This window comes from Prionailurus bengalensis, chromosome C2 (assembly GCF_016509475.1).
Source record: "Prionailurus bengalensis isolate Pbe53 chromosome C2, Fcat_Pben_1.1_paternal_pri, whole genome shotgun sequence".
NCBI classification, from domain to species: domain Eukaryota; kingdom Metazoa; phylum Chordata; class Mammalia; order Carnivora; family Felidae; genus Prionailurus; species Prionailurus bengalensis.
In genome coordinates this window covers 13,118,907-13,142,730 of record NC_057350.1, presented here as the reverse complement: position 1 = coordinate 13,142,730, position 23,824 = coordinate 13,118,907, and the positions used below count along the sequence as shown (strand labels likewise).

Here is a 23,824-nt window from a genome sequence, read left to right as displayed (position 1 = left end):
GAGAGAGGGAGACACAGAATCGGAAACAGGCTCCAGGCTCCGAGCCATCAGCCCAGAGCCCGACGCGGGGCTCGAACTCACGGACCGCGAGATCGTGACCTGGCTGAAGTCGGACGCTTAACCGACTGCGCCACCCAGGCGCCCCAAAAATTAGTTTTTAAAAAGTGCCTCTGCTGAAACTGACTATAAAATTCACAATTTCATGTTTAAAGGAAAAATTACTACTTTCCTAAGCAAACATTCTTTTGGCAGAACTTCTTTGGATGCCGATCAATAATGTGCGGGGACTTTAGGGTTTTTTTGTTTTGTTTTTTAAAGATTTTGTTTTTAAGTAATCGCTACACCCAACGCGGGGCTCGAACTCACAACTGCGAGATCAGGAGCCACACATTCCTCCAACTGAACCAGCCAGGCGCCCCAAGGAACTTTAGTTTTTCAAATACTTTCCTTCCTCTGTTCTGCCTCCACAGCTACAGATGCGAACTTTGGTTACTCACGCTCTTCCTGAGCAATCCCTGAAGCTCTCAGGCTGTGTCTTAATTTGTCTTTGTTTCTTCCCATCTGCTGGTTTCGGCACCTCCTCTCTGCCCGGCCTGAGCATCGGCATAAAGGTTGCGTGCAAGTCTTGCAAAGCTGAGCATGGCTTTGTCTGCTGAGAACGTTCCCTGGAAACTCAGCTAATGTAGTTCCAGCTGGAGAAGGTTATTTTATTGTGTCTGTTTCACACTTAACCCTTAAAGCCTAGGATGTACCTGGTCTATGAGAACTAGGGTCTGGGCGAGTGGCTGCTTTTAACTAGGGTGAATTAATCCCCACAGACAGCTACAGCCGGTCCGCTCAGTAATTTCCACACATGGCTAATTTAACTGCCCTGTGTGCACTGTTCCAGCTATTAATCTCATCAACCAATTACTGACAACCCATGTATAATTTTAAGACCGAAACTCGTGAACTGACAAGTAAAATACCTATCTTATCTGTCATTTCTCCCTTTCTCTCTTCTTTCTTGTTTTCTGTTTCTAAAACCAAGAAGCGTGGATTCTGTGTTGGAGAGCCTGGAAGGCCGTTCCGTGACTCTTTGTTGGTTGGTAGATGCATCAGTCATTTAATTCACCTTTCTCCACACAGGCCGGCACCTCAGTCGTGCACCTAGATCATCCTAGATACGGTTTTCTGTCATCTGTAACCTGTGTTATGAATTGCTGTGGCTCACTGGGCAGGGGAGGGCAGGGGTGCGGGCTGTTTTTCACTAAGGAAATAAGCAAGATCTGTATCTTGTTTGGTAGGTCAATAAAATGAGTTATTCTTTCGAGCTCACATATCTGGTTTCTGCTTTCACATCTCAGAGTAGTCTTCATCGTACAGATGAAAGAACTGAGGCCAGCAAGGAGCAGTGACGTGCCCAGGGTCACCTGGCCCTGTCCTGGCAGAGCCATAACAGAAGTAGGTTGCCCGACTCTGGGTCCGGGGCTGTCCCCTCGCTGCATCATGCCTGCAGGCCACCCTCCAGCGAGGCTTTGCATTGCGATTACCTGGCTTGCCAACCACTTTCGGCACTTTCTCAGCCAAGTGCTGGTTTCAAAATTAATGACTGCTTAATGGACACTTCTATTTCCTGTGAGTTAAGCCATGCTTTTTCCCCACCTTTTTCCTCGGATAGAAATCTGACATCCAGGACAGCGTTTGCTACAAGACCCAGCTCTACCAGATAGAGAAGTGCAGGCCCAGCAAGGAGCCCTATGAGGTGAGTGACCCCCTCCAAAATAAAATCCAGGATCGCTTAGGAAGAGCGGGTTTCCATTTTGAGAGCAAAGTGGAAAGGAAACCGGTTATTGTGGGACAGAAAAGCAACAAGAGACAAATAGTCACTTAACTGGGTCCCCGAAACAATGGCGTATGGCCGAGCCACTGTCTCTCAGTTGTTAGACTGTGGATCTTAGCTGTGGCTACACGGTCGAGTCGCCGGGGGAGGGGCGCCTGGGTGGCTCAGCCTGTTAAGCGTCTGACTTGGCTTGGATCGTGATCTCATGGTTCCTGGGTTCGAGCCCCGAGTCAGGCTCTGGGCGGACAGCTCGGAGCCCGGAGCCTACTTCGGATTCTGTGTCTCCCTCTCTCTCTGCCCCTCCCCCGCTCACTCTCTGTCTCTGTCTCTCTCAAAAATAAATAAACATTAAAAAATATATAATACATATATAAAAATGTAAACATCTGGATGCCCAGATTGCACCTCACATAATTCTCCTGAAACTCATGGGGCAGGAATGGGAAAGTGGGCGCGTGTTAGTAGTTTTTAAAGCTCCCTGGCAGATTCCATGGAGTGGCCAAGGTTGGAAACCACTGCCAGTCCTTCGAAAGGTAAAAATGAGATGCTCAAAACTGTACACGAGTGTAACGCTTGGCATCAGAAGGAGGCAGTAAAATGAGGGACAGGAAAAAGTTTTGGATGAAAACAAGTATTTCTAGGCATCCTAGGACAACTTGATGCTAGATACGTACTTAAAATACCAAGATCCTTTGATTTCAGAGTACAAAGTAGTATCATGGGGCGCCTGGGTGGCTCAGTCGGTCAAGCGTCTGACTTCGGCTCAGGTCATGATCTCGCGGTCTGTGAGTTCGAGCCCCGTGTCGGGCTCTGTGCTGACAGCTCAGAACGTGGAGCCTGCTTCGGATTCTGTGTCTCCCTCTGTCTCCCCCCCTCCCTCGCTCATGCTCTGTCTGTCTGTCTCTCTCTCTCTCTGTCTCTCTGTGTCAAAAACAAATAAACATTAAAAAATTAAAAAAATAAGCAGTATCATTTGGCAAGTTGTACCAAATTTGGACCCCAAATATGTGCTTGGGAAGAGACTGTGCCTGGGAATCTGGATCCAGGGCCAGGGGCACAGGATGAGGGTGTCCCCCCACCCCCAACGCCCAGGACTCTTCATGCAGTGCTTTGTCAAATGCGACCCCTCAGCCTTCTCCGTGATCTTCCTGGGAACCCACTTGATTTCCCCTTCGCAACCTCTGCCCAACAGTTTTTTCTTTTGAGCAGAAATCAAAAGGGAGCCTTCCTCCATGCCCTACATGAGGCCGATGGGCCTGCCCACTTCTCTCTTCCCTTTTCTGCAGTCAAAGTGGTCAGTGGTGGTGGCCGAGCAGTTAGTTGTCCTGGGCCCTTACAGAGACCAGCTGGGCAGAAGTGGGAAAGGCAGAAAGAGACGGCCTGAGTTCCAGAAGAGGAGGAGGAGGGGAAGTGAAGACAGTGAGCGTAGACCTCTCTGTGGGTGACGTTGGCCCCCTGCCTGAAAGATGCTGGGGTTGGGGAGGAGTGAGGGTGGGGGAAGTTGGGCGGAAATCCAGGGATGGCTGGGGTGGGGCTTAGCCTTGACCCCGGCCTGGAGGCCTCCTGCCTCTGAGACAGGCTCCGGCACCTGCATGATGAGGATGCAGAGGAGTCTTTGGGGGGTGGGTCATGCTTGGCTTTCAGGCCGAGGGCAGGAGGTGGTGTCGGGACCACACTGCCCTGAGCTCCAGACCCTTCAGGCCAATTGCTTCCTCAGCTTCCTCTTGCGTGAGGGAAGGTGTCTCCAATCCATCATGCCTGGAGCCCCCAGTGTCTGTCTCCAAATGGCAGCCCCATCCTCGGTATGGGGCAGGAACTCAGGAGGTACTTTTTCACCCCCAGAGCCAGGCCGTCCCCAAGTTCTGCCAGTGTGACTCCTCAACCTCTCAGATCCCCTCCACCGCCTTGGTCTCTCTCCTCCCTCCCCATCCCAGCCACTGTCACCTCTGCCTCTTGCGGGGATGTCTGCCACAGCCCTGACTGGTCTGCCCCCTTCTCCATGAACACCTGGCTCTCACTTCTCCGCACGCCAGCCGGAGCTGAGCTGCCCGTGCTCAGACGGAATCACGTCCCTTCCCTGCTCCAGTTAGCACATGTTTACTGAGCACCTCGTGCACGCCAGGCATGCCTCCTTAAGCTGGAAGGCACGGTCGGTGACATGGCCACCACGTCACAGATTAGACTGTGGTCTGCTGGCCTCTCGAGCCTCGTCCCCCGGGCCCACACGCGCAGCCCTGCTTCTTGCTCGGTGCTCGCTCCTGCAGGCCTTAAGACTTCTGTGCTCTCTTGGCTCCCAGCACCATGCACACCCTGCCCCTTCTTCCAGAATGTTCCCGTCAGGTCTCTTTGCTGATTACTATTTTATGTCTTCAGATTCCAAGGCAGGGTCATTTCATCCCGGACCCCTGCCATTCTCTGACCTTTGCCATCGGATCACATCTCTCCAGCACAGACTCACCCCCGCCCGCATCCTGCATCCCGGGGTTTGTCCCATGCGCATGTTTTGTTTGCTCAGGGAGTGTTGGATTCACGTCTTTCTCCTACTCTGGACCGTGAGTTCCATGAGAGCGGGGACTGTGTCCCTTTTGCTCCTTACAGTATCCCTAGAGTCTACACAATGCCTGGCATTTGCTAAACGAACAAAGGAAGGAATCAAGTGGGCCTTGACCGGGGTCTCCGGTAGAATTGGATTCCCAAGGGGAGAAGGTGGAATGATCCAGGAAGGACAGCTAGCTTGACTAAAGCAGGGGAACGCCTGGAGCATAGCGTGCAAGTCGTGTTATCCTTACAGATGACCATGCCCCGAAGCAGGGAGGGCCGTCTCACGGTCACGGGCTCTGAGGGCTTATCACCTCGGCTGGCGTGCAGAGAGTGCAGAATTCACAGCTAGGCTCCCTTGCCTCTGGATCTGCATTTGACTCTTGAGGGCCTCAAGGAGCAATGTGAACAGATGCACCCAGCGTCCCATCTGTGTGCCCTACGTGGCCTCCACTCCACTTTGCTGACGCCCATGTCCTTGGTTGCCCTCGAACCTGACCCCTGCGCTTGTTTGTTTCGAAAGCGTCTATGATGGGAAAGGGGCCTTTTCTTTCACCCAGATTATTTTCCTTGGATGATTATCTCATTTGGCCTGAAAACACATGGAGAGCGTTTTAAACATTTGTTGAAATATTTAACGGTTAGGGTTTAAATAGGAACGCTAATGGGAAAAGAGCATTTCACTTCTCTGTGATCCATTTGTTTTCTCCAAACGGCAGTGATACTTGTGCTAATTAAATTACGGGCTATTACTGGATCATCCAGCCCGCCTCTGCTGGAACGTAGAGAGTGGAATGGGGCCAGCTCGGAAAAGTGTTAAGAAGATCTGAAAGGGCCCCGGTTTTCTAGGTAAAGCCCACTCAGAGCCTCCGTGGGCTTCTTTCCAGTTGCCGTCGGCTGGTCCTGGAGAAGCCGCCGAGAGGCCGATGGGTTTCAGGTCGTGCGCAGGCTGGCTGGGGAGTGAGCGAGGCCTCTGCGTTGTTCTGAGTCCCAGTTCTTTCTCGCCTCCGAGACAAAGCAGCTGAATTAAGTTGCAAAAACGTCCCCCTTGGGATTACAGTGCTGTTATTGTACGACTTTACCACGTTCTCCACCTCCTCTGCCTTTAAAGGGTAGCAGATATGTCTGTGAAAATGGGACACGTGTCTCATCCAAGAGCACCTCGAGCATGGGCCCCGGAGACTCCTCTTCCTAAAAAAAAAAAAAAAAAAAAAAAAAAAAAAAAAGAGGCCCTCAAGGACCGTGGAGATCGAGGCAGGGGGGCCAGTCATCATTTTTAAGCTGGTTTATTAAAGCCACATAGAGCCAGAGGCCATTTGTGTTACAATCTTTCCCCAAAAATGTTAATTTGTAGAGCAGTGGAAAATAGAGCGGGGAGGGCTTCTGGGTAGCACAGGGTAACGTGGCAGGCTTGGAAGAGAGCTGTGTGGAGGGCGGCAGAGGGACGGCATCAGTGTGACCAGCCGCTGGAGCAAAGTGCCACACACCGGGGGTGGGGTGGGGTGGGATGGGGGGCTTCAACAGCAGCAGTTTCACTGACTCTCAGTTCCGGAGGCCGGAAGTCTGAGATCAAGGTTGGTTCCCTGCACGGGCTGTGGAGGAGAACCTGTCCCCTGCCTCCTGGCTGCTGCTGGTTGCTGACATCTTTGGGCTTCATTCCTTGGCTTATGGAAAGAAGCACCACCCGATCTCTGCCTGTACCTTCCCTTGGCCTTCTCTGTGTGTGTGCCTCTGTGTCCAGTTTCTCCCTTTTATGAGAATACCAGACCCATTGCAGGAGGGCTGGGTTACCTCTGTAAAGGCAACACCAACAGGCCCCCTCCCCAAAGGCAAGAGAGAGTGAGCTTTCCATGTGCTCCTCCCCCTTCCAAAGCATCAAAGGGGACACGATAGGCCTGTCCTGACCCTGTTTTCAAAGAAGGTCACGTGCTGAGCTCCTGGGGGTTAGGACTCTTGGGTACCAGTTTGGGGGGGAATACGATTCCACCCATAAGAGGGGCAGTAAGCTAGAAGGTAAAATATTAAAATGTTCACTTTGTATCTTATTTCACATCTGTGCAGCTTGTAAAAATAGTTTGAAATCAGGTTAGACAATCAGTGCTGTTGGAAATGAGAAGGGTAGTTCCCTTTGGGGACTGGGAGAGGGCAGGGATGGGGGGGAGGGGGTTCCGGGTGGGGCCGGTTGGGCTCCATATCTTAATCCGGGTGGAGCTCTCATGCACGTTTTTTGCTCTTGGAGAGAATGCGTTGACTGAGCAGCTCAGTCGCCTTGAGAGCACTCCTCCGTTATATGTCTTAGACTTGAATAAAATAGATTTTCTCACCTAGAAAATCTATTCGGTGCCTGAATTAGGACATCTGCTGCCCGCTTGCATGATGGTTTAGGAGTCTCGTTTCTGGTCTCTAAACATTGAAAGGAATAATTCTCAAACCCAGAGTTGCAAGTGGTAGGGGAGAGAGAGTTTAGGGAATAAACAGCAGGTACAGCTACTCAAATTGTTGAAAATGTTGCTTTTCACAGGCCTCCCTGGACACCTGGACAAGAGACCTTGAATTCCATGCTGTGCAGGTAAGAACATGGGAGTTATGATGGGTTAGTCTGAGTTCTCTAGAGAGAACCAACAGTGTGTGTGTGTGTGTGTGTGTGTGTGTGTGTGTGTGTGTGTGTGTCTGTCTGTCTCATGCTTGGATACCCAGGGAATAGTGGATGTTTCAGCTCAAAATCCAGGGCCTTCTGGAAGCAGAATTCCTTCTCTCTCAGGATACTTCAGACTTTTTCTCTTACAGCTTTCGCCTGATTGCACGAGGCCCACCCACCTTATGGAGGGTCATCTGCTTTACTCAAAGCCTACTAATTTAATCCCATGTGAAAAATACCTTCACAGCAACATCTAGATTGCTGTTTGACCAAAAACTGGGTACTGTGGCCTGGTCAAGTTAACACTTGAAATGAACCATCACATGTGACCCTGAGGGCTGGTGGATCTCTGCTTAGGGCTCTGGATTCTACATACCTCCTTCCTTGTCCTGAATTAAAACGCAGAGTCCGATGGTGAGTGGGTTTATCAGAATCCCTTCAGATCAGACTGGTGCTTTCTTTGTTGACCATTTTTAGTTGTCTTGCTGTCGCCGCACACTGGGCTGTGCATTCATGTTTTTACCTATATGAGAAGTGGGGTTTGCAACAGTCCAGAGCTTCCCAGCTCAGTGGCCTAATTTATGAACGAAGTCCTCTTTTTCTCAGCTGCGTTGTGTTTTTCCCGTGGCAAAATCAGGTCTCTGTGGCTTTTCCAAAGCAACCGGCAGGCAATGCCTGGGCACCTGGGCCGCCCCAGGTATTCACGATCCACACCTGATTCTGACGTTCCAAACAGTCACATGAGGTTAGCTCGTCAGCAAGGGGACAGCAGGCTCCAGAGGAGCCCGTGCTAAGCTAGACTATCATCCAAAGAAAACAGCTTCAGCTCACCTGCAGACCCCAGGCTCTTGGCTGCGGCATCACGCCATCCGTGGTCAGTTTCCACCGCGTGAGGGTGCAAGACAGCTCTTATGCAGCCTGGGGCGGGGAGGAGGTGTGGCCGCCCCTGTCCCTGTTAAATGGCTGCGTTGGCCTTTCAGACTGTGACGCAGATGAGATGTGAGGTTCATGTTTATGCCCGAAGAGCTGACTTTCGGTTGCAGGTGGGGAAACACTTCTCTCACGGGGCCGTGTGCTGCTGATGTGTACCCTGCTGTATCTATAGGAGCAGAGCTGGGGAGGAAGGGGGAGGGCTCTTGCTCTTTGGAACGCAGGAGGCTGGAGTCACAGGGACGAGCCCAAAGGGACCGGCTCTGGAGCTCAGATGTCAGAGGCCAAGAACCTACTTTTCTCCAGAAAGCCCCATGCACCACCACTCCCTGGCTTCTTCCTCTCTTCTATCAAACAGTTGTGACACTGTAAGAGTCTTGAGTAGACAAACCTTTGTGGGGCCACATTTTTTTGTTGTTTTAATGTTTATTTATTTTTGAGAGAGAGACAGAGACAGAGACAGCACAAGTAGGGGAGGGGCAGAGAGAGAGGGAGACCCAAAATCTGAAGCAGGCTCCAGGCTCTGAGCTGTCAGCACAGAACCCGATGCCGGGCTCGAACTCACAAACCGTGAGATCATGGCCTGAGCCGAAGTCGGATGCTTAACCTGAGCCACCTGGGTGCCCTGAGGCCACATTTTCAAAGTGTCCGGTTTAGTAAATGTCCATGCACACGTGCAGTGGGTAGAAAGTGGTTTAAAGAAAACCGGAAGCTGTTTTGTGTGGGGCTGGCTTCTGGGGCCTCATGTGGCCCCCTCTCCGATCTGCCTTGGGGAGTTTGGGAGGCGGGGTGGGTGTGGGGAGCACATGAGACTCAGAAGAAAGCCAAAGAGACCGTGCAGGCAGCCGGATTGCTGGGAGGGGAGCACGGGAGTGGGTGTAGGCACATCGAAGGGGGAATATAATGAGTCCCTCTGAAGATCTGTTTCTGTTACATAAGGTGCTTTAGCATCCTGCTCCCTGGAAGATCTCTTGTGGAGAAAATAGGGTATGCAAATGAAAAGGTATAATGGGATGATGGGTTGCATTTGGTCACCTGTGCCTGGAGGGCGCTGAGATTGGCTGGTTGTACAAACACATGTCTTGTGTGGGCTGGTGACTGATCCAGCCGTGTGTCCCCGGCAGGGGTCTCTTGGGTGGTGGATTCTTGGCATGCCCCTAACAAACTGGTAACTGTGAAATCACCCATTCTTTGGGCTGGACAAGGGTGTTCTGGGAGCTTTTGGAGAAAACACCCGGGTGCAGGATCCTGGGATGAAGTTCAACAGGGTGGCTCCAGCAGGGTTCCTGAGGTCATTTCCCCATCCCTCTGCCCCCATAGCAGGCTTTCTGTTTGGTGCTATCCCTTTGCCAGTTCCCAGAGAGGTTTTTTAGAGCCAACCTTGGGGTCTTTCTACAGGGAATTCATGTCCTGTACACCTCTCAGTGCTGATGAACTCTAGCTGGGTGGTGATGCTGGCCCCCCAGAAACTTTGCATCTTGATCCTTTGGCTTTGGAGAACCCAAAGAGAGTTGGGGAGGGGCCAAGATGAAGCCATGAAGCCAAAGGCAGAGCAGCTTCCTCTAAAGTGTAGGCATCACGGAGCACCCCAAAGGAAGCTATACTTGTCATTCTTTTTCTTTTTTAAATGTTTATTTGAGAGAGGAAGAGAGCGAGAGACGGAATGTGAGTGGGGAAGGGGCAGAGGGCAGGGGGGACACAGAATCGGAAGCAGGCTCCAGGCTCTGAGCTGTCAGCACAGGGACCAACACGGGGCTTGAACTCACGAACCACGAGATCACGGCCTGAGCCGAAGTCAGACACTCAACTGACTGAGCCACCCAGGCGCCCCTGTACTCACTATTCTAGAAAACAATCCTGAAAAGGGCGGGGGATGGGGGAATCTGCAATTTTGTCTTTTCTTCCAAACACTGTTTTACATGGTTTCGTAGAAGTGCATTCAGTTTCTTTTTTACCATTTAAAGTGTAAACAGGTGGAACTGGTGATTTTTCTCATTAGAGCAGAGACAGGAAGAATGGCACCAGAGGAAGAGATTTTGCCAGACTTTTCAGGACAAGCCTGTCACGTCCCTTTGATGCTTGGGGCACAAGGGGGGTGTGACAGCTCGTTCCCCTTGCCTTAGAGAAGGGGGCTGTTGGGGGGTCACAGAAACCAGGAGAGGGATGCAGCCTTGACCCAGATGGTCTGGAGCAGGTGGCCCCCTTTCCCGTTCATAGCATTCTGCCTAATGACCTGGGGCTCAGGCCTCCTCCCGAGAATCCCGGATGCCCACCTGGAACCCTGGGACTACAGCCTGGTCCCTGTCCCTCACCGGCCCGTGTGTCTGCCTTTCTCTCTGCCCCAGACTCATCCTGCCCCAGGCTTCCAGAGGGCGTGAGTTTTCACTCGGCTCCCAGATGAATTATCCCACCCGCTTCTGGCTGTTCGCTGGTCCGTGATGGGGTGACAGCTGTGCTTTGTCCCAGGTCATGCTCTCAGTGCAGCACCTGGCACTCAACGTCCTGTAAAAGGCTCTTCGGATGCTGGGGAGGGAGTTTGTGCAGCTTCACCCCTCCTCTCTTCCCTCCTCAGCCCTCCACTGGGGATGGCCACGGCAGCCCAGGCTTGGGGCCCTAAGGCACTGGGGCCCTCACGGTGACCCTCAGGGTTGGCGTGGCACCCCCACTTCCCATTCCTCCCCTGCTGTTTTCTCCCACCTGCCGATTGGGCATCAGGAACCCCCATCTGGACAGGCTTTGAAAATCCCCATTGGAAGGGGCTGTGCGAGCCCAAGGAGAAGCTTCCTGGAGAAGCTTTTCAACAACATCAATGAGGAGCTGATGAGCTCTCTTGAATTGTAAATATTCTTCACGTTTAAGGCAAAAACCGTGAATCTGGTGGTGAGGTCAGGGATGCGGTTGAATCTGTTGAACAGTAAACATCAAAGTCTTTACGGCTGGAGAGGAAACTTCTGAGTGGTATCGCCCTTCCCAGAAGCTGGAACGCAATTTTAATTCAGTTTGGTTTCTACTGGCTTTTTTTTTTTTTTTTTTTTTTTACATTTCAATAACTATTAAGTCTTCTCTATGTGCTTGGCTTTATGCCAGAGGCTGTGGGGTTGAAGATACATAAAATAGTAAAATTCACTCCAGTCAGAGGGACACAAGTGACACATAGTGACGCAAGCAAGGGCTTGCATGACCGAGGGCGGAAAAGGGTCAGAAACTCACCCAGGATGGCGCAGGGCTCCTGGGGTTGCCGTCCACCTCCTTGGCCTGACTGAACACACAAGAGTAAACGTTAAGATAGAAATGGTTATGTTTCATTTGCGAAGTTACCTTTGCAAAACCACTGCTGTGAGCAGAATCCTAGAGCCCTATTCTGAGTAAGACCGCAGACTTCCAGAAATCCTCATGTGTTTTGCCTCAGTTCTTTCATCTTGTTCTAGAACAACTGACCTCCTAGGGATGAACTTGCCCTTGCTGGAACACCTTGAAATAGGGCCGTGCGGGGAGCTGGGGATGACAGAAGCCTGCTTGTGGCCCAGGGAGAGGGAGGTGGGTTCCCTGGGGCATCTGCTGGGCCTCTGCTCCTCCCTTGTTCAATGTGCAGCTGAGAACGGAGTTTTGAGAGGCTGGGGTTTCTCAAATCCACTTGGATAACTTCAAAGGGGAGTCACGTTGTATATGTCTGTGTGTCTGAGTACATGTGTTTACTTCTGACTTGAAGGATGAAAAACCCAAAGAACAAGAAAAGAGAGGGGATTTTCTTCATCGGCCGTTTTCCAAGAAGCTGGACAGGAACCTCCCCTCCCACAAACAGCCCTCAGCCTCGCTCATCACGCACATTCAGAACACCAAAGCCCTGCTGAAGGACCGGAAGGCCCCCAAATCCGGCTTCCCCGACAAAGGTGGGTCAGCTCCGGGTACAGTCTAGACCACTCGTGTTGAGCTGCACGGCCATGCGTGCCCCTCCCGGGTGGCTGTGCGGACCCCCTGGGACATACACGATTCCTGTGCCCTGGGAAAGCAGTGAACACACCCAAGGCAACCCAAGAACACTGGAGGTCCAGACGGGGTGGTATTGGCCACCCGTGCAGGCAGGGTTTGAGAAAGCAGAGGTGGGGTGCATTGCATTGTGGGAGCAGAGATCAGGGTATAAGGTATTTCAGGAGTAGAGATTGGGGTGCACAGTGTTATGGAACGAGGGACAGGTGTTCAGTGTTGCAGGAACAGAAATTGGGGATTGGCGGCATGGTGTGGCTAGAGCCTGCCCAGAATAGCAAACACCTAGAGACACTGAGGCATGGTTGATGGAGTCTGGGCTCTGGGGTGGGGCTGGGGGAGCTCAGAGCCAGCTCTGTGGCTTATTGTGGGCTAAGTTCCTTACCCTTAGAGGATCAAAATTGGTTCCCTTACTGGCAAAAGGAAGCCCACCCATTGGAGCTACTGGGTGGATTAAATGAGATACATAGGTTGGCTTGTCCGCCTCTTTCAGAGTGTGGGACATCAGGTAACTGATAAATGCGAGGCTCCCTCCTCCGGGACAGCACTGAGGGATTTGGAAAGGACGTGGGGGAAGCAGGAAAGTGTTGGGGAGGTTCCAACAGCACCGAGCACTAGAGGTGTTACCCTAAGAGAGACCTGGTTCTCAGCCAGAGAGGAAAATTCCATTTGATTCCGTTTCCTTCCTGAGGTTTCAGAAAGGCAGGGGGTCTCACAGGATGACTCTGCTTGTCCCTCCTGAGTGATTCTCCTTTCTGGCTTTGTAACCAGCAGCAAATTCAGGCCCTTGACGGAGACATCCCATGGATGTCCCCAACAAAGTCTAGGTCGGTGCTGATGAGTTGGATAACTTTGCCACCCCAGAGCTGGATTCCATTCCTGGCAGTTTCCTGGGCCAAGTATCATTTGTTTCTTTGAGTTTTTCCTTCTAAGAGCATGTTAGCTTAGAAGCATGGACGCCCTATGTAATTGCTAAGACCGAGCTCTCGCCATGGGGCAAGCACTGTGTCAAGCTCTCAGCTCACCCCAGTGAGGTTATTCTCACCTCCGTTACTAAAGCAGAGGAAATAGGCAGAGAGAACTGGCCAAAGTCAGAGAGCTCGTAAGTGGCAGAGTCCAGATTTCCAACCCAGCCGCCTGGCTCTAGAGCTTTCTCTCCTGACTGGTGCAGGCCCCTGCGTCCTGATAGGGATGGAAGGCAAGGAGCCGGCCGGTGCGCTCACAGGGTGGGGCTGGTGACCAGGTCCTTCCTGCCCAGGGTGATGGAGTGTGCCGGCCAGGGCCCTGGGGGGCTGACTCTAGATGGAGATTAGCAGGGCAAAGGTGGGAGGCTTCCTCTCAGGATCTACATCACCCGGAGAAGGGAAGGACGCAGGACTGGGCAGAGGGGGACCCTGGGCCACAAATTTGGAGGACATGGCCATCGCAGGAAGGGGAGGGGACGAGATGCTGCGGTGCCCGGCTGTCACACCGGATTCGTCCGCCGTCAGCCGCCGATGAAATTTTGCTTCTCTCTGCTGGTGACTCTCAGGCACCTGTGGTGGCCTGAGGAGGCGATTTATTTTGGGATCTGTGTATTTATTTATACGAGGCCACGAGGATGCCCTACGCCCTCGGCTGCTCCTGAATCACTCTGCTGCTTCCTGTAGCTGAGCCTCCACAGGGGCCTAGAACACTCAATGGTAGAAAGGCCAAGCTAAGAGCTCGTTCTGCAGGAACTTGGCTCTACTTCCCTCAGCTTCAGATCTGTGGGGTTTCCCCTCTCTTTTCTGGCACAGTCCGCAACCCTGGATTCCGGTCTGTGCCAATTTGAGATGGAAGCCAGGGGGATTGGCTCATCGCCCTCAAGATATAGATGAGGACTGTTTCACCCCTTCAGAACCGGATGAGGCCCCGGTAAGATCAGGAGTCAGGAGGGAACCTTATAAAGGAAGTCGATTCGGACACTCGGTACATACGGATGAGCCAGGAGGACATTCAGCTGAGGGACACGAGCCAGTCACAGAGGACAGATGCCGTAGACTCCGCTTATATGGAGCAACCAGCGACGTCAGATGCATCGACAGAAAGTCCAATGGAGGTTGCCAGGGGCTGGGAATGGGTGTTACTGCCAAGTGGGTATGGAGTTTTTAGATTCCCAACACGAAGAGTTTTGTTTCACGACAGTGTGAACGTGCTTAACACTACTGAACCATCCACTTAAAAATGGTTAAGATGAGAAATTTATGTTACATATTTTTTTTTTTTTTACCACAATTTAAAAAAAAAAAAAAAAAAGGAAGCATGAGGGAAACCCTCCTTCCTGTGTTGGCTATCTGAGGACCAAGTTCACGGGTCCTGGGCTGGGTGTGCTCCTAGCAGTTTGGTGGCGTTCTTCTGAGTCGGGTATCTTTTGATTCAAAGACTCGTTGGCAGGGTCCAGCATGTTAGGCAGCCAGGAGGAGGACAGATGTTAAGGTGGTGCCGTGGGCACGTCAGAACTCGGGAGGCCTCCTGTCTCCGGCCTTCTGTCCCCTCCATTCTAGAAAGAGCAGCTGGTCCCCTGTGGGGATCGCTGGACGCGGGGGCCCTTTGCTTCTTGCTTCCTTCTGGCCTCCCCAGGAACGGTCTGTCTCGGTGAAGCAGGAGGCCCCGGCAGGCAGGAGAGGGCCCTCCTCACCGCCGTCCTCATGGTCTCCTCTGCTTTCTCGCGTGCAGATTCCTTCGGCCGCCGCAATATCTTCCGCAAGACCTCAGACTCCAATTGTGTGACTTCTTCTTCCATGGAGTTCATCCCCGTCCCACCCCCCAGGACCCCCAGGATCGTCAAGAGACCGGAGCCCCCTCCGCAGGGCCCTGGGGGCCCTGGCGTCCCCCCCAAGGAAGACCCCCCGGTGCTGGATATGGTGCGCTCCTTCGAGTCCGTGGACCGCGAGGACCACTCTGAACCACTGTCCCCGTCTCATCACTATCGGATTCTAAGCTCACCTGGGGGCTTGGCCCGCGGGAATCCCGGTGAGCGGACGCTCTCCCCGGCCCTGCTGCCCGGAAGCCTGTCCCCTCTGCAGACTCCTTTGCATCCCACTCTGGTCTCCTTTGCTCACGAAGAGAAGAGCAGCCCCCCGAAGGAGGAGGGCGTGTGCTCCCCACCTCCGGCTCCCAGTAACGGTGCCACGCAGCCGCTGGGGAGCCCGAATTGCGTAAAGAGCCGCGGCAGGTTCCCCATGATGGGCATCGGACAGATGTTGAGGAAGCGACAGCAGAGCCTGCAGACCCCCGCAGACCGGCCCCTGGAGGCCAGCATGCCCCCCCTGCAGCCCATGGCCCCCGTGAGCCTCTCCTTCGACATGCCTGATGGGGTCAAAGGCCAGTGCTAACCCGGGCCAGTGGTGGGATTCTGGGTGTTTCTAAGGACAGCGGTGGAACAGAGCTCCTCACATCTGTCAGGGTGTGAAGATTGAAAGGCCTCATGGGAGCCCCTTCAGGGTCTCATCGCCCCCTGCCACGGAATGTCCCCACTGTGAACCGCTAAAACCCACAGACCCGAAGCCTGCACTCCCCAGGCTCGCGTAGGGACCCCGGAGTCGCTGGGATTTACGAGGAGGGGTGGTTACAGGTGCAGTTTCAACCAGTTGTGTCCTCCTGCCCACCCACCCACGACCCTCTGCCCACCTCCCACTGCTGGGCTGCTGGGTGAAAACCCCACACCGGCCGCTGGGCTCTCAGATCACAGACTGTTATGAGATCTTTCCTCACTTTGTGATCTTCTCAGCAGTCAGCCAGTCACCCGGGGACTGAAGGCGGCATCGCAGAGTGGCTCGTCCAGGCCACCGCTCCTCTTCCTCTCGCAGACCATGGTCGCTGGTGAGCCCACTGCCTGAGGAAGACAGGAAGCAGCACCACCCCCTCTGAGTGGAAGGGGGCATCCGGGCAAAGACCGATCCAAACGGTGGGGACCCTGGTGAAAGGAAGGGGCCAAAGGGACACGCCTTTGCCATCTTTTTTGGTTGACCTTGCTAATGGTTCAATGATCTTTTCCCAAGATGGTGTTTCTTTATGTGATGTCAAATTGAAGTAACATAATTAAAAAAACAACCCGGCTGGAGAGACCATGAGAAGCGATTCTACCAAATTCATGTTTTCACGCAAGGATAAGCGTGGAGGGCACGAAAGCTCTCCCACGTGATGTTTTCAGTGGCCGGTGGCCTCCCGTGGCCTGCAGGAGGGCTTGATCGCAGCTGGCCCCGTGTCCCTCCCGTTGTGTCAACATGACCTGATGCTTCTGGAAGGCATAGGACATGGCCACGGCTGGTTATTTAGGAAGAGAAAAGGTTGAGGTTGAATTTGGATGCGTTTGGAAGGCACCGTTACCTCTGTGCAGTGTGGCTTTCAAGCTGCCAAGATAACAAGGGTGGCTGAGAGCTGAGTTCATTTGCTGTGAGCTGTGAGAGGGCTTGCCTGGCGGGGATCGTGTTCAAAAACTCAGCACCGTATCCTCTTGGAGGAAAGCAGCATCCCTCAAACACGCTTAGCGTCCGCACTGTTTTCACGCCTTTCGTCAAGGATCGAACCAAAGATGCGTCTCCGGTTCTGTGTCCACGCCATCCCCGTGTGCGCCTTTTGTGGACCTCAGTGTTGTCTGACCGTGTCTAGCAGGAGCTTGCTGGGGTCCGTCTCCTCTCAGGGCCCCGGGCCCTGGCACTTGGTGGCGACCACCCGGTCATGAGCAAAATTGGAGAAAGGAGGAATTGGCGCAGGCCGGATAGCGGTTAGCTCGGGAGACAGGTGACACAGTGGCTTGAGGTCTTCAGCTGTTGACTGGCGCAGGCGTGAGCAGACCCACAGCTGTGGTCACCCCGGGGCTTGCCCGCTGGTTCGGAAACAGGCCGCGGCCCTTGAGAACAACAACGCCTGCCTTTGTTTCCCCTGGCAGCCAGCCCGTGCCAGAGAGCCCCGGGGTGCTTCCTCAGCTTTTCTCCTTTAGCAGCGGTGACCTCCTCCTGCCCCACACGTTTCTGGCTGAGCAAGGGAAAGCGTGGATATTTGGCTGACCCTAGAAGCCACTGAGATGCCCGGGCTCGGCTGACTTCGCAAGACCTGGAGCTGCTGTGTCCCACCTCGATGGGATCATCCCGGCCCTGGGGCTTGCTAGGAGGGAGCCAGGCTCCTGGCTGTGGTGTCGTTCTTCTGTGTGGCTCCAGACCGGGTTCCAGAACTTTCCATTGGGAGTGGTGCTTGTTAAGCAGAGAGGAGAAAAGCATCTGAAAGCGGCCTCTCTCCACTTGACGTGAAGCGTGTCTGGTTTCTGACCAGCGAAGGAACCCTTTTCGAACACGGTTGCTGGCTTCAAGTGTCGTGCTCTGCCGATTCGCCGACTCGCGGGCTGTGTCCCTGTGCCTTGTGAACTTCTCTCCCCTTATGTCTCTTCCTTGTATTGTACTTTCCTTGAGAACATGAGTGTTTTTTCCGTATCGCTGTCAAATAAGCTCATGGGGACATGCCTTCTGTTCCTCGATTCAGGAACAGCCGCAGACCGTCGTACGACTCACGGACCGTGTCACCATTGGTAGCTTGAGCTGTGAACTCAGGTTTATTCCAGACCCAGTGAGAGGTGAGAGTGAGGAAGGGGGGAGGGGTCAACTGTATTTTTTTGTATGTGAGCACCTGACAAATCTATGAAACCGAACGAAAGAGGAAATGTTAAATTCTTTATTATTTTATTATATTTATATGGGAAACTGGACCTTTGGTAAGTACAAAGTGTGTTGTCTGTTTGACCCATGACTGTCTCTCATTAGCGTGTGCCCATGACCTCAGTCAGCCTGTAGTCACTGACGGAAATGACTGAACTGTCACCGTGTGAAGTCCAGGAGGAAAAGTCCACTTTAATTGTATGATTTGGTCGTAAGTAAGGACTGTATTTATGTCACCATTAAGTATATGTACTTTTATAATGACTGTGAAATACACTATTCCCTCACCATGACTGCTTCATTCACTTGCATTTGACACATCTCCAAACACTGAGTATGTTGCAATCGCTGAGCTGTCTTCTCCGTAAAGTCCTTGGCCTTGCAACTGACAGGATACGGTGGGAATCGCGCTGTGGGGTGTTTGAGGGCATCTTCTGCCCCCACATCACTGCTTCATTTCAGCTGCAGCACGTGTGATCTAAGAAGTCTCCTTCGGCACACAGCCAATGGCGGAGCAAGAGAAATCAGCATTTTTTTTTTTTTTTCTTTCTTAGCAGGTTCAGGGTCTCTCTTGGAGATTCTGAAAATGGCACATGAAAAGTGACATCTGTGAGCATTATCTCTAGCTTTTGTCCTTGCCTTAGGGATGGGTGAGGGACGGGAAAGAAGGGTGATGAGGTAGAGTAGGAGGGTTGGGTTGTCCTAGCTCTGACTTTATTCATTACCGTTCGCAAAAGGTTTTCATACATAGCCACCTTGCTGGAACCCTGGGGTCCCCCTGGGCGGTGTGGCTCAGAGGCTGGCATGGAGGAAGTGGAGTTTCTCTGAAGTTTGATGGGGTTGGGAAGCAACAATGAGTATCTAGTTGTGGTGATGCCATTTTCTTTTAGGGGGCAGAACATTTTAGAACAGAAAGAGACCTGAGATTAGGTGCTTCAACCCCAACTTTTTTTTTTTAATTAAAAAAAATTTTTTTAAATGTCTATTTGTTTTTGAGAGAGAGAGAGAGCGAGAGCAGGGGAGAGGCCGAGAGAGAGGGAGACACAGAATCCAAAGCAGGTTCCAGGCTCTGAGCTGTCAGCACAGAGCCCAACATGAGGCTCGAACCCACGAACCACGAGATCATGACCTGAGCTGAATTCAGACGCTTAACTGATTGAGCCACCCAGGCGCCCCCCCCCCCCCCCCCCCCAGGTCTAGGCATTTTTAAGTCATTATCAGAATTGTACAGCTCCTTAAGATTCTGTGTATCCCGCTCTTTTCCACCATCCACCACCGACTCTGGAAGACAGAGAAAGACTTTTTCTTTCTCGGCAGATCTTCCAAGTAAGCAGCAACCGCTGGATACTTTGTTATCTGCTTTGCTGTTAAGAGGCTGTTGGGTTTTACTAGATTCAATCAACAAAACATTTTTTTAAATAGCCATGTCATGAAATGAAACAAATTCAGAAAGAGTACAAGACTGATATTTTTAAGGGGGGTCCGGAAGCCTCTTAGTTATTGTATTTGTTTTCTTTGTAGGACCCTCTATGTGCTACAGGCGCAGTACGAATAATTCAGAGCAGTACTGGGAACTGGTTCAATGTAATGTCATCACTTTTCAATGAAAGGAGCGTATTTCCTGAGTAGTAAATGAGTGTATTATTTGTGGCAGCTTTTTCGTCAAGGGAGCTTTTTTCAGACATCTGGTTCCAAAGACAAATGGGATACATATTTGAACTTCTTTTCTGTGGGCCTGTTTTTGCGACACACGGTTATCTCCGAGATCTGATGTTTGTGGCATCAAGGGACTGGGGTGGGGGAAGCGTGGGGAGCGTTTCAGGCTTGGCAATCCCCTTCCACGGGTAGATCTACGTCGGAGCTGACGTGTGGATAAGGAGGGTTTTTTGGGGAACCAGCTCTGTCATTGTAGAGTAGCTTGATGTGGAGCAAACCCAGGGTCAGCTGAAGCGTAGGGACATGAAACCGAACCATGGCACGGGGCAGAGAGGACGGCGTCAGGAGGCTGCATTATTCACAGGTGGACGAAAAAGATAGGTCTGAGCTGTTTTACACAACATACGCCCTGCTCAGACGACCCATTAGCTATTTTGCAAGGAAAGTCCTTGGCCGGCATTATAAACCCTTGGGAATAACACAAATATATCTGTTCAGGCCTCGTGACGAGAGCCAGCTGAAAAGGGTGCGAGCCTGTGACGGGAACGAGGCTTCTCGTCCAAAGTTAGGCGGTGAACTCGTGGCAGGTCTGAGAGGAGAATGCCTTGCGTGACCCCTTCACCCGTGTTCACGTCTTCTCTGGCAACCCAGCCTGTGGGATAGGTGAGGCTTTGCTGTGATAACGACGTAAACCCCCAATGTCTGTGACTTGCCCAGTGAAGGGTTATTTCCCACACACGCTTTGATGCCATTTGGCTGAGTCCCACAGCAGCCGTCTCTGTGTGGTGACTCGGGGGTCCAGGCTGCTTCCTACCCATGGCTCCATCCACTCACCATGATTCTCTGGCTGCGAGCTAGAGGGTTCTCTGCTGCCCTCGAGTGTGCTGTGAGGGCTGAAACTAGTCCTATGGCCCTCCTAGGAGCCAGAGGCTGAGAAATGTGGGGGCGCATGTGGACATTTGGGGTACAGCTACTGTTTCTGCCACAGGGAAGGTAAAGATGCTTACCACTTAAAGGCCCTCTAAGACTGGACTGGTCTTTTCCATAGTTACACGTATAACGCTTCTTCGTGTTGTATGGATTATTTGTTTTAATTAAAGGGATAAGCCTTGTTAATTATTAATGTTTCATTTAATTTAAGGGAGGGGGTGTTATGGGCTGAATTGTATCTCCCCCAAATTCATATATTAAAGCCTTAACTCCCAAGTACCTCAGTACGTGGTTGTCTTTGGAGACGGGGCCTTTAAGGAGATAAGTTAAAATAAGGCCGCCGTTAGGGTAAGACCTCATCCAGTCTGACTAGTGTTCTTATAATTAGGGGGCGCCTGGGTGGCTCGGTCGGTTAAGCGTCCGACTTCAGCTCAGGTCATCATCTCACAGCCCGTGAGTTCGAGCCCCACGCCAGGCTCTGTGCTGACAGCTCAGAGCCTGGAGCTTGCTTCGGATTCCGTGTCTCCCTCTCTCTCTGCCCCTCCCTGGCTCACACACACTCTCTCTCTTTCAAAAATAAATAAACACTAACAAAAAGAAGGAGGAGGAGGAGGAGGAGGAAGGAGAAGGAGAAATGTGGACACAGAGAGGGACACCAGACAGAGGAAAGACCATGTGAGACACAAAGAGAAGGCAGCCGTCTGCAAGCTAAGGGGAGAGGCCTCGGGACAAACCAAACCTCCCAACACCTTCATCCTGGGCATCCAGCCTCTAGCACTAAAGATAAACCAATTTCTTTCTGTTGTTGAGGCTGTGGCACTTTGTCACGGCAGCCGTAGAAGACTAATGCGGCAGGGAAGCCACTTAGAAACACTTATTAGGCCACAAATCACATGCTCCATCCCATTGACCATCTTCTGACAACTAAACTACTCTCAGGAGGTCCTTTTCTTTTTTTGCAATGGAATTCCACCTTGCCAAATGTCCCCGGTGCTCTAGGCCCTGGTGCCATTTATTTTCAAGCATATTTCTTCCTTTAACCCAGAGATCCACAGACTCTTTCTGTAAAGGGCCAGGTAGTAAATATATTTTGTATTTAGTGGGCGATCATGCAGCCTGTTGTGTATTCTTCTTCTTGTTTTCAGTTTGTGTTTGTTTTTTGTAACTCTTTAAACAATGTGAAAATAATTCTTACCTGGTGGGCACATAAAAACAGGCCACAGCAGACTTTTACCCTTCAGCTTCCTGCTGTCCCCTTCTCCAGAACCCGGGAACGTGGTCGTGTTGTCCTCTTGCCCATAAGTTTAGGTAGTTTGCCTGGTCCGCACAACCAGGACCGGAGTCATATGCTACAGGTGTTCGTTTTAGGAACTCACCACCCGAAAGAAAGAGAAGAGCTTTTTTTGTGGTATCTGGGCCAGTAGGTGCTTGGAAGGAGGCGTCATTCATAGTAATGAACCGGAGAAGGGTGTCCGGAAGGGGCTGGACCTAAGGAGATTGGGAGGTGAGGAGAGAACCTGGCCTTCCTCTTTGCTGCCCCTTCCTGTATTGCCTTCAGTGGATTTCCAAGGCTGGTTGCCATCCGCAGACATGGCGATGCTTCAGGAGAGCTGTCCTGGTCAGGAATCTGCCCCTGCCACTTAGTCCTCACCCTCAGATTCATCCCTGCCTTCATCTGCGTAGAACGGAGCATCGCTCTGGTACACAAATCATTTTCCATTCAAGCCATGTTCCTTTTCTCTTTGTGAATGGCCTCTTGAAAATGGGTTCTTATTGCTTATAAAGAAAGAGCTTCCCAAATGTCATAGGGAACAAGTCTAAATCTAGAAGAGACGTGAAGCTGAATGATGCCTCATAGGGGAATCATCACCATTACTCACACCTGAATGATGCGGTGTCACCACAGGTTGGACAAGTGTCCCCTGTACTAAAAGACGGATCGTGTCATCTGAATCAGCGCCAAAGAGCCCATTCAGACTCCTTCCCACTTACGACCGCTTCGATTACATGAGCCATTCCCGCTTTCGGAACATTCAGGCCCAAGCTGCAGAATGGCAGGGACCTTGGGGGTCACCCAGCCCTAGGCTCAGTCCTCTGGAATTTGGGGCAGTCCTCTAAAGGCACCAGGAAATGTGGGTTGTTAGAATAAGCACAGAGCAATTCCTTGGAGCAGAGTTTTTATAACTTCCTGCTAATTTTTTTTTCTTACTTAGGACTAATGTGTCATGTATTCAGATACAAAGTCAGTGTGAGTCTTGTGACTCCAACCCTCATTGGCCTCTAGTGGATGGATGGGTGGGTGGTGAACAGATAGACTGTGGAGGGTAGGTGGAGAGCTGGTGGATAGGTGGGTGGGTGGTTGGATGGATGGATGGGTGGGTGGATGGAATGAGGAATGAATAGGATTGAAAATAAATGTTGAGAGGATGTAAATGATTTAGATTAGTGAATGCTTGAAAGGCACTTAAGGGAGAGGGAAATACTCCCCTAATTCAGGTACTAGCCCTCAAAATACTTAATAAACATAAAAATGATGGGCCCGGAAAATAAAGAGGGCACTAACTTTGAGTACCAATGTCCTTCACAGAGGGCAGCCAGAGAAATGCCCCCTCCTACTGTAAGTCCATTTGCCACCTGGAAACAAGTAATCCTAGACCTTGGCTGTGTGGCAAAGCCTTTGTCCTCATCTGCCAAATGCCCGTACGTTCACTTGACGGTTTAACTTTGGTGACCTTATAGAGATTTGGCAAGAAGATGAGGAAACTATAAGAGAGGCTGGGACAGCTCCCTGGCCTCCCTCCTCCACTCACACAGTGTTTACTGGCCAGTGCACTGAGGCCCAGGCTCTTCCTAATGCTGACCCTGAAATACTGATGACCTCATTCTCCCATCTCCTCACCCCAAGTTTCCGGCTCTATTGCGCACAAAGCGTCTAAAAACTGCAAACAGATAATGCGCTTTTACGAGGCTGGTGTGTGGCTGATGGAGACGACATTCTCTCACTCCAGCTGACCTTCTTCCACCCACGTGGGCCGCATTGTGTTCTCCCAAAATTCATCTCTTGAAGCCTAGCCCCCAGTATGGCAGGATATGAGTGTGTTTGGAGACGGGGTCTTTGAAAAAGGTGATTAAGTTAAAAACGAGCAGCTGTTAGGGTGGGCCCGAATCCAGTTGGACGGTATCCTTCTAAGAAGGGGAGATTTGATTACACAGACACCAGGGTGCGAGAACACAGAGGAAAGACCGTGTGAGGACAGGGAGAAGGCTGCCATCTGCAAGCCCAAGAGAGAGTCCTCCAATCTGCCAGCACTTTGATCGTGGACGCCCAGCCTCCAGAGCTGTGAGAAAATAAATTGCTGTTGTGTATGCTTTCAAGTCTGCGGTATTTTGTTATGGTAGCCATAGCAAACCAACACACCCACAAATCGCAGGTGTGGAAATAAGGGAGACCGTCCAACGAGAACAAACAGAGGCTATTTATCAGAGCTTTGCTGTAGCGAAGGGGACAGAGCCGTCACTTGTGTCTGACAGAGACTCCGCGGCAGGCAGGGGAGTGGGAAAGCTTCACAGTGGGATAAAGGGAAGGTTTCAGGCGTGCCCTGATTGGTTGTCATGGGGAAGCGGGAAGCAGGCTAACTACAAGGGGGGCGTCCC

The 23,824-nt window shown here is 51.8% G+C and overlaps 1 protein-coding gene across 1 annotated transcript in view; it reads left to right on the top strand.

The window, feature by feature from the left end:
- Positions 1-17,874, top strand: part of HUNK (hormonally up-regulated Neu-associated kinase) — a 111,463-nt gene extending 93,589 nt beyond the window's left edge. The window contains exons 8-11 of the mRNA XM_043593745.1: positions 1,661-1,744; positions 6,882-6,929; positions 11,638-11,818; positions 14,610-17,874. Coding sequence (XP_043449680.1) covers positions 1,661-1,744; positions 6,882-6,929; positions 11,638-11,818; positions 14,610-15,268 — 972 coding nt within the window. The 3' untranslated portion in view covers positions 15,269-17,874. The remainder of the gene's footprint in view (positions 1-1,660; positions 1,745-6,881; positions 6,930-11,637; positions 11,819-14,609) is intronic.
- The last annotated feature ends 5,950 nt before the right edge of the window (positions 17,875-23,824 follow it).